This window comes from Trypanosoma equiperdum (genome assembly GCF_001457755.1).
Source record: "Trypanosoma equiperdum strain OVI genome assembly, contig: ctg_1253, whole genome shotgun sequence".
Classification (NCBI taxonomy): Eukaryota; Euglenozoa; class Kinetoplastea; order Trypanosomatida; family Trypanosomatidae; genus Trypanosoma; species Trypanosoma equiperdum.
This window is the reverse complement of record NW_027123231.1, coordinates 4,494-19,645: the sequence shown is the minus strand read 5'-3', so window position 1 is coordinate 19,645 and position 15,152 is coordinate 4,494. Positions and strand designations below refer to the sequence as shown.

General features: G+C 47.4%; 5 protein-coding genes and 1 pseudogene across 6 annotated transcripts; all 6 read right to left on the bottom strand.

Annotated features, from left to right (window-relative positions):
• Nucleotides 1-616: 616 nt before the first annotated feature.
• Nucleotides 617-2,570, bottom strand: TEOVI_000666600:pseudogene (annotated as a pseudogene). The gene is given in 2 exon segments: nucleotides 617-2,548; nucleotides 2,550-2,570. Coding segments are annotated over 2 exon segments (1,953 nt in total).
• Nucleotides 2,571-3,001: 431 nt separating this feature from the next.
• TEOVI_000666500 (uncharacterized protein) lies at nucleotides 3,002-3,910 on the bottom strand (the record flags this gene model as incomplete). Its single annotated transcript, XM_067220858.1, has 1 exon — nucleotides 3,002-3,910. The coding sequence occupies one exon, from the start codon at nucleotides 3,908-3,910 to the stop codon at nucleotides 3,002-3,004; it is 909 nt and encodes a 302-aa protein (XP_067076959.1).
• A 795-nt stretch (nucleotides 3,911-4,705) lies between these two features.
• Nucleotides 4,706-4,942, bottom strand: TEOVI_000666400 (ubiquitin, putative; the record flags this gene model as incomplete). The annotated part of the gene is made up of 1 exon (XM_067220857.1): nucleotides 4,706-4,942. One exon carries the CDS (start codon nucleotides 4,940-4,942, stop codon nucleotides 4,706-4,708), a length of 237 nt encoding a protein of 78 aa, XP_067076958.1.
• Nucleotides 4,943-6,849: 1,907 nt separating this feature from the next.
• TEOVI_000666300 (uncharacterized protein) lies at nucleotides 6,850-7,326 on the bottom strand (the record flags this gene model as incomplete). Its single annotated transcript, XM_067220856.1, has 1 exon — nucleotides 6,850-7,326. One exon carries the CDS (start codon nucleotides 7,324-7,326, stop codon nucleotides 6,850-6,852), a length of 477 nt encoding a protein of 158 aa, XP_067076957.1.
• A 480-nt stretch (nucleotides 7,327-7,806) lies between these two features.
• On the bottom strand, nucleotides 7,807-8,541 carry TEOVI_000666200 (NAD dependent deacetylase, putative; the record flags this gene model as incomplete). The annotated part of the gene is made up of 1 exon (XM_067220855.1): nucleotides 7,807-8,541. The coding sequence occupies one exon, from the start codon at nucleotides 8,539-8,541 to the stop codon at nucleotides 7,807-7,809; it is 735 nt and encodes a 244-aa protein (XP_067076956.1).
• A 220-nt stretch (nucleotides 8,542-8,761) lies between these two features.
• TEOVI_000666100 (multidrug resistance-associated protein, putative) lies at nucleotides 8,762-13,273 on the bottom strand (the record flags this gene model as incomplete). Its single annotated transcript, XM_067220854.1, has 1 exon — nucleotides 8,762-13,273. The coding sequence occupies one exon, from the start codon at nucleotides 13,271-13,273 to the stop codon at nucleotides 8,762-8,764; it is 4,512 nt and encodes a 1,503-aa protein (XP_067076955.1).
• Between the last annotated feature and the right edge of the window lie 1,879 nt (nucleotides 13,274-15,152).

Here is a 15,152-nt window from a genome sequence, read left to right as displayed (position 1 = left end):
TATATATATATCAATAAATAACGGTGCTGATGTTACGCACGCAATGGTGAAGAAAGAATTAGTAACGCCGTCAATAACCAATAGACCCCTTACACTTTGTTTTCCTCCTTTCTCCTTTTTTTCCGTATTATAAGAATCAGATGCTCAAGTGTCGATAAACGTGTAAGAAACTGTGTGTAAGTTTAACACCCTCGTGCACCCCTTCTCCCTTCCCCATATCCGTCGAGGGCCACCCACCAACTGGTGGTGGGTCTCAACACGTATTATTAGTTGAGCAAGTCATGGCGGTGACGGTGGCTCGGCCCAGCGGTATGGTGGCGAGGGAAGGGGAATAAAAAACAAAGTGGGAGAAGAGAAAGAACAAATCTGACTGATTTGTGCGCTGTTTTTACGTCCATTCTATTTTAATCGCGAGACTCCGCCTTACAGTTAGAGCCGCGTGCCTTTACTTATATTTTATTTTTTTTTGGGCTGGCCGGACCACACCTTGAGGGAGTGGGGATCCGCTCAGTAACGAAGAATCTTCCTTCACACTTCCCTGTACATAAGCGCCAGGGGTCAGGTACAGAAAGATCAGAATAGTAATAACAACAACTAGGGCACGGTTCGTGAGCTGCTAGTCTATCTCGGAGGAGAGATCGGGATCCCAGAAGGTTCGAAACGTGAACTTCTCCGCGATCCGCAAAGCGGTGTAGAAAAACCACGAGGAGAACCGTAGCCACAAGGAGCGCCGTTGATATTCTTCATAGTTCACCTCCTCGCTCACATTCATGTCGTCAAGAAACTGCTTTTCCATAGTTAGAGCCAAATTGTGGTCCAGGTGGCAAACACAAATTTCCATATTCTTATTGCTCATCATGTCCCAGTTGTAACTCCCGATGGAGGTCCATATGCTGTCCGCTACCACTGTTTTAGCGTGCATCACCTGCCCTCCCTTATATTCGTAGACGCGAACCCCCGATGCCATTAGCATACCCGTGATATAATTCGATGCATACCACATGAACCATGGGTCTGTTGTCCGGTTGCTTCCTGCGAGGATGCGGACATCGACACCACGGCGAGCAGCCAACTGAAGGGCACGCATTAACTTCCTGTGAGGCATATAATAAGGAGTGGTAACCCACAATCTCTGGTGAACAAACTTTGACACTTGCCAAAAGGCATAAGGAATGGACCAGTCACGTGAGTGGGGATTACAGGAGAGCACCTGCGTCACAGCGGCATGCGCTTGACCATATGCCTCAGCTTCCGCAACGGGTGAGGTGTCTTCAAGGAGGCGCATCGATGGGTTAACCACCCTCAACCTACGGAAAAAGGATTCCTCGGCGTTTTTAATTGCACGCTGGCGGTACTCGTCGATGCGGCGCTTCATCAGTTTCCATTGCCCATGAGACACCTCATTGTTTCTCTTGCTTCCCGCATCCGTGGTTGCCACGTCATCGCCTTTACCTGTTGCGGCTTTGAATACAAGCCCCTGCCCCTCGCGAAGGTTTTTCGCGAGCGTAAGCAGACATCGATTCAGGCGCTCACGCTGCCGTTTCCATCGCATCCGTTCCATCATACGGACTGTGCTACGTTCCGCTCTCTCCATCTGGCGGCGGAGGTAAACACCGCCGCCCTGGCGCACAAACGTCGTGGTGGGCTCCAGGTAGTCATGTTTCACATTCATACCCTCAAGGTACCGAAGGTTCATTGTCGCTGATGCAATCTGTCGCCACCGGGCTAAGCTCCATTTCCATGGCTTTGGCGCCTTTGTATCTTCGTATACTTCGCGCATGTGCATCACGGCGGGACCCATGACGACACAATGTGTATCCCTAAAGCGTCCATTTCCACCCTCACTCGTACCGCAGTACTCGTCCCCAATATTGAGGCCACCACAGAAACCCAACTTGTTGTCGACGATAAGGATTTTTCTGTGGTTACGTATACCTGGACTGAGCTCCCACTTCATCCCCCTGAGGAAGTAGGGGAAAAAATGTTCCCACATGGGACGATGTTCAATGACGTTAGCTCCAGACTTTTTGAGGTCACCCACCAGCCGCCTGCGTCCAGTTATGTTTCCCCCGCAGTCGTACAGCAACTCTGTTTTACACCCGCGACGATGCGCTTCCTCTAACTTCTTGACCGTTTTTTGCCCGACGAAATCGTCCTTGCAAATGTACGTTTGCCACAGGACCGAATCACTGGCAGAATCGACAGACTCCCACATACGTCGGAAAGCGTCAGCACTGTCACTAAACGGAACTACCACATTTCCAGTAGACGCCCGCCCAAGAACAGCCAACCGACGCTGAATACGATCCCAGCGATCTCCAAATGAAAGTGTACCAAACAACAGATTGTGCCGGTAACGGGGCAGTGGGTTCACTCCGTTAAGGGCCACTGTCGGTATTGTGCCCAATGCCCCCGGAGTGCTCCCTAAAACCGTCTGCTTTTGTGCATGACTTCCTGTCAATGACAACGAAGTCATTGAAGCATTTCTAATATTGATGCCGCGCAGCGTCGCACGAAACCTTCCATTGAAGGTCATCCCCCACCAGTTTTCTCCACCTACTCCCCGTTGAAATGTTTGCTTCACACAGGAGAGAGTATGTGGTAAGCCGGTATTTGGACACGATCTGCTCGGGTGAGGTTTCTACTACAAGTTAGTGCAAATGTAAGTATCCTCCTGGACTGCAACGAAAGATTGTAAACCGCGCAGCCCCCCCTCCCTTCCTCTATACGACACAGCAACAAAGAGACGACAAAATACAGACAGGAATGTAAATTAAAGATTCAAAATAACAGCGAAGGATCGTAATGGTACGCGAGTAGTGGAGAGGTCCCTCTACCTTTTTACAATACTTTCCCTTACGTTATTCTGAGCCTATGTTGTCCGAACTTGATGTCTGCGTTCACCTTCATCCAATTGCCAACACACACGATATGGGTATCACAAGTCCATTTGCCCATCGAACCGTTCTAGCTACACAAAGGCGCGGACGAATGAAAATCGCTATAAATCTCTGTATTTTTTTGCCCGATTGACGCGCTTAATGAGGGCCCCATCATCAGTCTCAAGGAAAGCGCGTTTTCGCCGCTCCACTTCCTCGTCGCGCTGCCGTTCATAAATCATTCGTTCCTCTTCCGTCTGTTGAGGGAACTTCAGTGGCCACCAGTCAGGAAAATTCACCCAGTCGTATATCTCCGGCGTCATGTTTTGCAAAACCCGCTTTGCATCCAAACAGGTGTCATCTTCACTCATGGAGAGCACAACTGCCCGCCGCACCATCACGTCTTTCTCCTCCAACGGTCTGTTATCATAAAGGTAGGCCCTATACATGCGTTGAAGCTCAGGAGACACCTTATGCACGGGAACTTGTTGTGTCTGCTGCTGACGAAGGAACATTTTGAGACGCCGCCTGTGGTAATATGTCATGCCGTAGCAACTTAAGGTGTAGAGTACACCAACTAAAGAGCCGGCTAGCATGCCTTGACCGAGCGTCCCCATTTGTGAGGCTACTGTGAGTACAACAGCCCCGGAGGCACCAGCCATCATGGGGTAGTAGAAACGGTCGTGGTAGTTATTGCGCACCACAAGCACATGATGGAATGCGGTTGTTAAGAGGCCAACTGCTGCAAACGTTGAGCTGTAGCGCCACACGACTTTGTAGCGACCAATGTAGCGACCCTCCACGCGCGCTTGACGATATCCAACCGCAAAGCCTACAAATGCTCCATAGCATGTGGCAGGAAAGATGCTTTGCACTAACCCACGCCGCCACCGCCACTCCAGATACCGGTCCACCTCTGTTCCGTACGGGTACGCTGGCATTTCATTCTTTATGGCGTCGTATATTGTTTCTTCTGTGCTTGTGACTTGAAACCGTTCGTCATTGCCCGTACGAAACGGCCACAGTGACATTTTGATTGGACGATGGGAAAACACAAGTTGCCGACTGACCGGTTTGGTTGCGCTGCTGCCGCAACCTCACCTGCGGGTTGATTTTCTGTCCACCTCCAAAAAAACAGTCTCCCCTCGTCCTCGTGTTTTGACTTCTTGAAAGCACCTGGAAAAGATAATGTGCGGTTCCCCGCACTCAATTGTAGAGAAGAAAACTATTTGTCTGTCTGTGTGTGTTTTGGCGTATGCTAAGAGTTGAGTGGTCAAAAATCACCTGCGCACATGACATCACTTCCTTTTGATATATTAACCGAAACGGTTGCGCATCAGGAAGGATCGGAAAACGCGAAGTCTGTGGAGCCTCATTGGTATCGCACCATTTCAACAGTGTTCCAAACAGTCGATTTCCCTGTCTTTTTTTTTCCACAGCGACAGTTGAGGTGGGAAAAAGAGGACAGAGAAAGGATTAGGAATGAACAAAGGGGTGAACGAAAGTAAAATCAAGACAAACGAAAGAATATATATATATACCGCTGAGGTCCGAGTCTGCTAAGGTCCCCAATAGCCTATTTTTTCATGACTTTTTGCCTCCTTGTACCAATTTCGTTCTTTGAACGGCCTTTAACTTCCTTCATTTCTCCTCTGGTCAATCTTCTCCCTCTTAACCATCTGAGCACGACGCAGCCGATAGAAACCATGCAGCGCCGTATGCTGCTGTTTGACACCAGCTTTGTGCAATTTCGCCATTCACATGGTAATGGGATGAGTTGTTGAGAGATGCCGAAGCAAACTGTTTTAGAGTTTCTCCTCAATATATCAGCAACCCGCGCGCAGGGCCACCACCATGTGAAATGTCGCACCGGCGGACATTTGGTAATCTTTCAGCCGCTTCTCATCCTCCAATTGCTTTCCCTGATACACAAGGCGGATCATATTCCCAGGAATGCCTTCTGACTCTTCTAACTTACCCTTCAACTCCGCTATTGTGTTATCATCAGTAAGTGAGGTAATTTGAATAACCTTGTTGCTTACAGTCTTCACCTTAAGAAGCATGGTTAGTTACCTCCGCAGTGGTGCAAACCAACGCGTACCCGCACACCCTATACAATAAATAAATAAATATATATATATATAACCTCTGTTTTCCAACTATTCTGTGCCTTGCTCTGTGCCCTTATTTTACGCAGCTGATTTTTTGTTTGGTTTTGCTTGTTTTTGCAAACTTACGTGCGCTTCGCTACCGTTTCTAACCGTTGTTTGCTTTCGTGCAGTGCGCCGCGCTGTAGGTGATGCGCCAGTGAACTACTAAGTATCCTTGTAACCGAAATAACTTCCACGTGTTCCAGGATAGATACCCGGCGCCAAGACGTACGGACGAAAAATAGAAACAAATACAATTCTTTCTTTCAAAGAAAAAAAAAGAAGAAGGGGGAAAAAAGAGAGAAGAAACATATTTGTCAACACACACACACACACACATATATATATATATATATATATATATATAAACCAAAACAAGTGCTTATTTGAAGGACATGGCTAAAGGCCGGCAAATAACTAATGCCCGCCCCGTCATGCTTTCACTGCACTCCTACAATTAAATGCCCACACCACATGCAATATTACATTTTTAGATAACGCCAATAAACGGCCTCTCCCTGCACGCCTGTTATACCAGTTGGGGGTAGGAGGTCCCAAAATAGATTTTGAGTCCATCATCTCTTTACCTCTTCCTTTCTTTTGTTTTCCCCCTTCTTGTCTTTCGTGCTTTAGTTTGTTTCGATCCAGTTTAGTTTCTATTTGTCCTCACATTTTTACGACCCTGTGCAGTGCAACGTAATTAACAACAATAACAATATTGGCGTCGAACATCATCATTGCACTTCCATTTTTCTCTCATTTTTTCGTTGAAAAGGGGAGAAAAATTGTTTCAGTGCGTAACAAAATGTGCCACCAAACCTCTCTACTTTCCCTCTTTGTTTTTAAAATGAGTCGGGTTTAACCTTCGCATCTTTCTCTTCTTTTTTTTTACTTCAGAAGTGACTGTTTCTTTTCCTCCCTTTAATGGTGCCAAACTTCTCTTGATAAAAACATTTTCATCCCCCTCTTTTTTTTGTTTTGTGGATCCCCTCCTTTTTTCCTTTCCTTTTCTTCCCCATATATGTATACGGGTGCGTGTGTTATTAACAATATTATTGTTGTTATGAATATGTATTTTTTTTTTCGTTTTCTTTTTTTTTTTCTTCTTCCCTTAAAGGTATTGTCGATTCACTTGTCATTACTTCTCCGTTCCTCCCATTCCTCCCCTTACAACTGCCAAGATACTCATCTTTGTTTCTCTTTTCTTTTCTTTTCTTTCCGTTCCACATTTTCTCCCTCTTGAGATTTCTCTCAACCCCTCACTTCCTGTTGTCAAAAGTTCCCACCACTAAAAAAAAAATGGAAGAAACACACACACAAAAAAAATAATATAATTTTCTCCCACTTTTTGTTTACCTGCGTTTACTTCTCTTTGCAAATACTCATTCATGTGATTCAAACATTCCCCAACATGACTTCCTTCAGGCGTCCCTCACAACAGTGGAGTGGGCCAGTGGGAAGTAAATAACTAAGATAATCGGGTGCGGAAGGAATTCATAGAGAAAAGCAAAGGAATAAAAAAAAATCGCAGGGGGGCAGGAGAGCAAGTACGCGAAGAAGAGAAAACCGAGGGGAATAAGGAGAGGAAAGATAAAAAGAAAAGATGAGATGAGACAAAGCAAAAAAAAAGAAAAGAAAAGAAAAAGGAAACGGAAACAGAAAGGGGAAGGTAATCAATCAAAACAACCCTTGTGAACGTAATGCAAACCCCCTCTCCTCCCTATTCTTTCTTTCTTCGCTGCAATATCCACTGAAGTTCCTTTTTTTTTTCTCTCTCTCTACGGAGGGGTGACCCGGCAAGCGGTGCATGCATGAGTCGGTTAATTCTTCTTTTTTTCTTTCCCCGTCGCATTGGTGGCGGCCCGTGGGGCGGCGCGGGAGCGACCAGAGCTCCCTGCAACAAACATCAGTCCACCGAAAATGGCGGCATTCTTCAAGACCTGAAAGGCATTCGTTTCACTCATCTTCGTGGGGGCACGGAGGTCAATGTGGAAGGCGAGTGTAAGCAGAGAAACCAAAACGGCGAGCAAGAAGGCAAAGAAGGAACGACCAACGCCCAGCAGCATTAGCAGGGAAAAGCCAATGCAGGAAGCACCAATGCCCTGCACAACCATGGTGTATTCAGCAACAGAGAGGCGGTACTGAATGCCAGCCATTTCCAGCAACTTGGGGAAGTTACTCTTCGCCAACATCATGGCGCCTGAGGTGGGGTACATCATGATTTGAACACCCGAGGCGATAAACACCGTGAGCAAGAAGATGAGCCCAAAGTAGCTGACGACTGCACCGAAGCCCATTAGTGCTGAATATTACGCAGGCAACTGTTTAGTGGTTAAAGATGATGAAAAGAGCGAGGTATTACTGTTATTTGTGTTACTTTATCTTGCTTTCTTTTTGCTACCGGTTAGGTGTAGAGTGTGTGAGCGTGCTTTCTTCCCAACGTTTTTATGTGGTCCACAAAAGACAAAGGACGAAATTAAAACAGCAGTAATGGTGACGATAACAAGCAATGCGGAGATTAACTTGAAGGCGAAATGGAGGGGAGAGTACAGAGACAAGGAGATGCGAACTTTTTGCTCTACCATTTTTATTCGTCGAAACGACATAACAAAGCCACAACTCCAACACAGCCACTCAAACTGCAACGGCAAGTTCCTGGAACAAAAAAAAAAAACATGAACGCCATCAAAAAGATGAGGTTGGAGCAGCTCAACAACAACAATGGATAAAGCAAAGACAAGGGAAGGAAAAGGAAAGAATATAAAATGAGCGGTGGCTCATGCCGCGGGACCCTTTCCGTGAAGCACCTCGTCGGCCCAAGCAGGAACAATGACAGACGCCGGCCCGTAAACGGACCGATCGAAGTCCCTGCAGTTCCCACTGGGTTCCAGGTTGAGTTCAAGTGTTTCTGCTCCATGTGCTTTTGCAATCATCACAAGACCCGCTGCAGGGTATACGTTACCGGAAGTACCCACAGCCACGAAAAGCCCCGCGTTTTGCACCACTTCATCAATTACATCCATATACAGTGGCATTTCGTTAAACCATACTATATGCGGTCTTAGAGTTTCTACGACTCCGCAGCATTCACATTTCGATTCACCATGGATCACATCCTCCCTTGACTCAAACACGCGTCCTGTCGCGGTACAGCGCACCTTCAACAGTTCGCCATGCATGTGCAAAACTTGCCTTGATCCTGCCCGCTCGTGCAAGTCGTCAATATTCTGCGTAATGATAACCACTTGACCATCCTTGTATTCACGTTGAAGCCTCGCAAGCGCCTGATGCGAAGCATTGGGCTTCACCTCCGGTGAAAGAAGGGCCCTCCGGCGTTCGTTGTAAAAACGCTGTACGACTGTCGGTTGTTTGAGGAAGGCGGCAGGAGTACAAACATCCTCCACGCGGTGGTTTTCCCATAAGCCGTTCTGATCACGGAATGTTGAAATGCCCGACTCGGCAGAGATACCAGCACCCGTTAAAATAGCAATCATACCATTGGGCCGCCTCATTGTTGAACCTACAAACAGTCCTTCTTTAATCAGCAGCGGTGGGACAGAGTGGGAATGGAAGCTAACCTCCACCGCTCATCAAGGGGAAGTAAAGTGGCGGAAAAGTTTCTCGCGCTCTGGGAATGGCAGCATACGATTTCCAAACTTAAAGGCATGCATCCGAAACGCGGTATGATGTGGGTTCGTTCATTTACGATGCTTATGTCTCAAACTTATGCACTTATGTGAGCGAAGCATCGGCATTGGGGGACGAAAACGGCCACACAGAGGCCGCTCGGAGTTGAGCAACAGTTCCGTCACTAGCAACATGGCCATTCTCAATGACAATGACACGATCGAAGAAGTCAATATGTGACAATTTGTGTGTGATGCACAACACCGTTGTACTCCTCAGATGTTCGGCCAACGAGCTCCACAACGCTGCCTCCGCCTCGGCACTACTTTGTGCAGTCGGTTCATCCAACAACAGCAGTGGAGACCGCTGGAGTATTACACGGGCAAGTGCAATCAGATGGCGTTGACCTCCACTGACGCGACTGCTGTCAGTGACATTGTAATCCAATGCAACACCGTCTAGTTTAACGGAGGTTGCAACGTCACGCACAGCGTCTTCCGAGTGAAGCCCAAATGGGTCAATGTTCTGCCGGAGTGAACCACTAAAGATGAACGGTTGTTGCGGAAGGACACTTAAGCGGGTGCGTAGAACCTCAAGTGGTAGCCGCCGAGTGTCGTATCCATCGATGTGGATGGATCCCGACTCGATTTCCACAAGTCGGAGCAACGCCGAAAAAATGGAAGATTTCCCCGCTCCTGTCCGGCCTACTATCGCCACCTTCTCCCCAGCATTTACATGAAAGCTCAGCGACCGCAACACCTCCGGTCCGCTTGGGTCGTACCGCATTGACACGTTGCTCAAAACAACTTGACCACCGCTGGGCCAGTTGGAGAGTGGAGGTGAAAAAAACATGCCCAGAGTTCGTGGCTCCTCGCTCGCCAATGAAAAGTATTGTCTCACGCGCTCCACGCTAATAAGCTCTGTTTCCGTGGAGGCAAACGCACCAAGCAAGCCTCCCACATATGACGTCAGGGGCTGCACATAGGCGAGTGCAAGCCCTATAAAAGGGGCGGAGGCGCTGCCATGGTAATAGATAGCGGTGCCTCCTACAAAAATAAGTGGAAGGAGGCCAACAAGCTCCAGCCGGATGGTAAACCATGCACCGAGAAGCATGGAATTAAACTTTACTCGCAACAACAGATCCGTGTTTCGACTCGCACGCCGCAGGTGAGACATCACCACTCTACCGCCCAAACTGCGAATTACTACCCCACCGTCCAGCGCATCACGCATTGTATCGAGCAGTGGCGCGTTAGCCGCTTCTTCAAGTCGTCGCAGCTCTCTCGACGACGCTCGATACGGACATTGAATACGATGGTAGAGCACAGAAACCGGAATGAGTGTAACTATTAGCAACGACGAGGAGTTGAGTAATATTACGACTACCGCTCCGCAAAGTAAAAACGTTTGCGCCAACAAAATGTTCATTATGAATGGCAGTGAATCATCAATGGTGTATGTATCACCACATAGCCGGTTGATGATGCGGCCGGGCGGCGTGTCTGAGAAGAAGGTAAACGTGGCAGACATCACGTGGCCCAATAACTCATTGTGTAGCCTTTTTGCGGCCCGCAGACCACCGAAAGCAAAACTGAAACCACGCGCAAGCGCCAACACACTGTTCACACCAGCTAAGATGGCCAATGACCAAATGAATCGCGTGGTATTTCCATCACCACTCTTAGCCCACGTTACAACGTACTGGTCACCCGCATTGCGAGATATTTGCATCAAAGCGGCAGATATGATAATGAAGGCAGACAGCCTCCACCCGACCCGACCGATGTAACACGCCAGTGTTTCCCACGCAAGAGTGCCGTGTTTAGATGTCTCCAGAACTTCTGCCGCTTCTATTGAACCGCTCTCTGGCGTTGCGACGGGCGCACGCGCAGGTGAACTATCGCTCGAGGGCCATGGCACATCACCTAGAACATTGCCTACCTTTCCATGACCTTTCTCATTATTAGCCAACGCCACATGTTGTTGGGTTGCATGTGGCTTAGCCGCCGGCGAGCTTGGCTCGGCAACTGTAGTAGCAGCTGTTTTCACTAACCGCTGAGAAAAAAGAAGTTGACCCTCCACACACCTGTACACTACATCTGCCCGCTCAACGAGCTCCTGGTTGTGTGTGGCAACGATAACGCAACTCCCGCTTTTTGCTGAACCAACGAGGGCATTTGTGACAATGTGACGCGCTACTGTTGGGTCAAGACAGCCAAGGATGTCATCAATTAAATATAACTCCTTTCCCGCGTATAGAGCACGCGCAAGAGCAACCCGTGCCCTCTGCCCTCCACTTAGTCGGATCCCTCTGTCCCCTACGAGAAAAGTGTCACCATCGGGATAGAAACAAGTTTGAAGGTCCTGAGTGAGAGCTACAGCATTTATAACCGCCTCGTAGCGCACAGAGTCGTACATGAGTCCCATCAAAATATTCTCCCGCAGTGTTCCCGACATCAAAAAAGGTTGTTGCTCGACATAAGCCGTGGAGAAGCGTGAGACTGCCGCGTGGCCGGTGGCATCATTTGGGTCAATCAGGTGTTCACCTGCAAGACCGTCAAGAAATGTACTTTTCCCCGACCCAGAAACACCCACAACGGCAATAAGTTGACCGCTCGTCGCTTGGAAGGTTGGAATATGAAGCATGAAGCTGGGTCGCGGCAACCCTGCGCCACCTTGCGTATTGAGCCTTATGACGCCGCTTCTGATATCAATGAGCAAATCGTGATTTCTTCTGAAGGGATGAGGAAGCCCATGGATCCCCGCGAGACGCTGCCGCCGCATCTCGCCAACACAACCCTTTGCTTGAAGAAGTGGTTGTATTTCATTCAATGAGGAAGCACAGGGCATCTCTTCGCTACTCACCACCATGTCTTGGTATTCCTCCGTTATTTCGGTAAACATTTTGGTGCCTGAGTCACTTTCCCCTGACGCAAAACCATACAAGTCGCCGTGACATGCGTCTGGTCGCATTACCAGGAAGGGACTAAGCCGACACCACGACACATACGACTCCACGAGACCATTAATGACGCATGGATACGCATTCAACGGCATTGTAAGTGAGTTGAACAGGGCTAACGCGGTTACAGCCTTTCCGGGTGTCAACTCCCCACCCATCAAAATAAAGGTTATAAATGTTACAAGTGAAACAAGTGTAGGCGTAGTTGCCCAGAAGAAGACACAGAATGCATCCAAGTACTTGAGCCACCTGAGATGCACCAAGTACCGATCACGTGATTCTTTCACCCACTGCTGAACTAATTGCGACCAGCCACACATTTTGACGTAAATAATGTTCCTCACTATCTCCGTGATTCGCAGGACACGTTCATCATTTTCCCGCATGAGTTCACTCATGACACCTTGGATGCGCTTCGTCAGCCACATGTTGATGGGTATCAGTGCAACTGACACCACCACACCCGCAACGAATGCAAACGAGATTTGTATGTACAAGAGGTACAACGCAAGGGAGAGTTGCAGTGGCAGCGCCCAGAGATCATTAAAAGAACTTGCTGCATCAGCTACGCGCGCAACATCCAATGAGAGGTGGTTCATAATATCACCCTGCGTTCTACCGTCAAATAGATGCTTCCGGCGACACAGTGTGCAGCGGAACAGCTCTGAAGTTAGGAGACCACGAGTGTATAAGACAATTTTCTGCAAAGCCACTCTGTAGTGTGCACGCAGAAAGGTGCATATTAAATTGTAAGCAATAATTACCACGATCATAACACTTGCCATACACAGCCCATCACTTCCGTGTTTCTTTCCGTGCTTATTTTCAACTACGGACAAGTTGTCTACCAGTATTCGCAAGAGATGCGCTGGGAGAAGGCCTCCAAACTCGTAAAGAAGCCGCACAAATACAAGCACGGCGTACGTCCCGCCCCAGCGGCGTGCCACCACACGTAATATATAACAACGTGAATTACCCCTGCAGAGGGCTGAAGAATAAGAAGAGGCACTACTCTGAAGCTCATGGCTCAGTTCCAACATATCGTCAGACCTGAAGCTTCCGGGGCCACTGCGTGACATACCCATATTTCCACCACAGGCTTCAACAGCGTCTGCATCCTGAGCGGCACGAGCGGCAGAGAAAATGACGGTAATATCGCTGATCATCAAACGGTCCAGGCCAACAAAGGCGGTAAACACCACCGTATGGAGAACCGTAAGAAAAAGATCGACGGTAATAACAGGATGATAAGTGCTGGAAATAAGAATATAAGTCGTCACGACGGCCCATTCAGTTAGCACCAGCAGAGGTAGTAGTGCAGAAGCGACCCATTCCACTGCATGAGAGGGTTTGATGCACCGGATAAATAGCAGCAAAAACCAATAGGAACATCCCACTCTGTCCATCCAGTGAGTTACACCGCTGATGGTAGAAATATGACCTTTGAGTTCCAGAATGCTAACGAATATTACACACAGAGAGGCCAAAAGATAAACAAAACTCGAGATCGCTGTCCGAATGGGGACAAAGCGTGGTTGAGAACATACGACGAGTACGGAGCCGAGAGTAACACCCAACCAAAGAAGTATAGTATGTATAATGCGCAGTATGTACACCGCTGCAGCCTCCTCAATCGGCCTATTTTTTGTTGTCATTTCTCTGCGACTTCACCTTCTCCCCTCTTACTGGAGTTTGTGTATACGTATGAAAAAATGTATGCGTCTGTGGATGATCATGTATATTTGACGAAAGGGATAAGCCCATGCACGCAATGTGATTTGGGAAAACGTATACACGCTCTTTCTTTCCCTCTTCCCACCACTTCACTTCCCTACGGTATCGTGTCTCCCGTGTCCGATGGGGTCTCAGTGGTCGCAGATTCCGTATTTTCTCGTTGGTGCACAGGTGCAACAGTACCACCGATGAGCGAGCGCCCTCCCGATCAACTAAGTCTAAATTTGGAAGATGTAAAAAAAAAATTAAGTGAGTTGTAGTAGTGGAAAAAAGTAAAGAAATGGGAGGGAAAGCGAAGCTCGCACAAACTAATGCACAGGCGAAAATACCGTTACGAGATGTATGGGCACCACCATCACATATCTCCACCCACCGAACCTTGACAAACATGGAAATAAAGTGGAAATCGTTGTCAATAAACGAAAGGAATCGGGAGCAACTGCAACATTTATCCAGACGACAGAAATGGCAAAACCACATGACGCAGCGCACATCCGAAAACGGTAGCCACTCAGCGGATTTATTCTTCCCCCCCTTTCATCGCATAAATTACGTGCATTCCCTTGCTATTTCTTTACGTTATATCGTGTCCGCCGGGCAGCTTTCCCTTTTCTTCCCCTTGCTCTCCTTATCCTTTCCCCTTTCCCTTGTCACCTCCCTTCCTTTTTTTATTAAATTATTCTCTCATTCGCCACCATCATAATCATGTGGAAATCATCATCCGCCCATCCGGCAACTCATTTCCCCATTCAATGATGCATGAACATATGCAAATCAGGCTATCACTAGGAATTTCATTTTCTTTCTTCCCTTAAGAGCAAGCTCATTATTTTCCACCTAATTAACCGTTCCGAGACCTTACGAAAAAAAAAGGGGGAGGAAGAGAAAATGGAAGAAGGCATGCTCTGAAATCAAAACACACCACCACAGCACCTTTTTTTTTTCTGAAGGCAGACCAACGAGAGTAAAGGAACCCAAAGGTCAGAACATCACAACAACAACGAAAAGAAACAAACAAAAATTCTCCTTCAGCCACAGCACAAGAAAAGAAAGAAAAACACAGGTTCCACTGAAGTAGAGGAGCACATGCATTCACACACGCACACACACGCACTCATAGAGACGCACACAGCAAAAGTAGGATATGAAAAGGGAGGGAAGTAAGACGGGAAAAGGGGGAAAAGTATTGTTTAAACATCAACAACAACAGCGCAAAAGTAACAAAGAAACAAACCCCACAACAACAACAACAAAAAGGTGTAACTAAAAACAATGAGCCCACTTCAATTGACCGTACGGCAACTTCCCATTAATCCCACGCGCACATACACAAATATATTTATTTATATTTAAATATTCATCTGTATATATATATATATATATATATATATATATATGCCATTGCCTCGCATCCCGTTGCGTACCGTATCAAAGCAACACGGGACCAGTTGTTAGGCGGCAATCAGAAATGGTAATGATGATAGAAGTGGGAAGTGAAAAAATGAGGGAGGCAACATGAAGAAGCGAGTGGGGAATGAAAATACATCTAAAAACGGAATGGAGCAGTGAGGTGCAGCGTCAAACATCCCACCTCCACCTTCCACTTCACTCCGTTTCTCCCCAACGGAATTCTCAACTCCTCCACCGTACGGTAAACTATGACTCATGACAATAAATAGATAATTTAACTTCATTTCATTTCATTTAATTGTTTTTTTTCTTTTTTTTAAAAAAAAGCATAAAACACCAGCTAGCGGGGTTGAGAAGACACGTGTATAGTTAGATATAGATGTGTAAAGT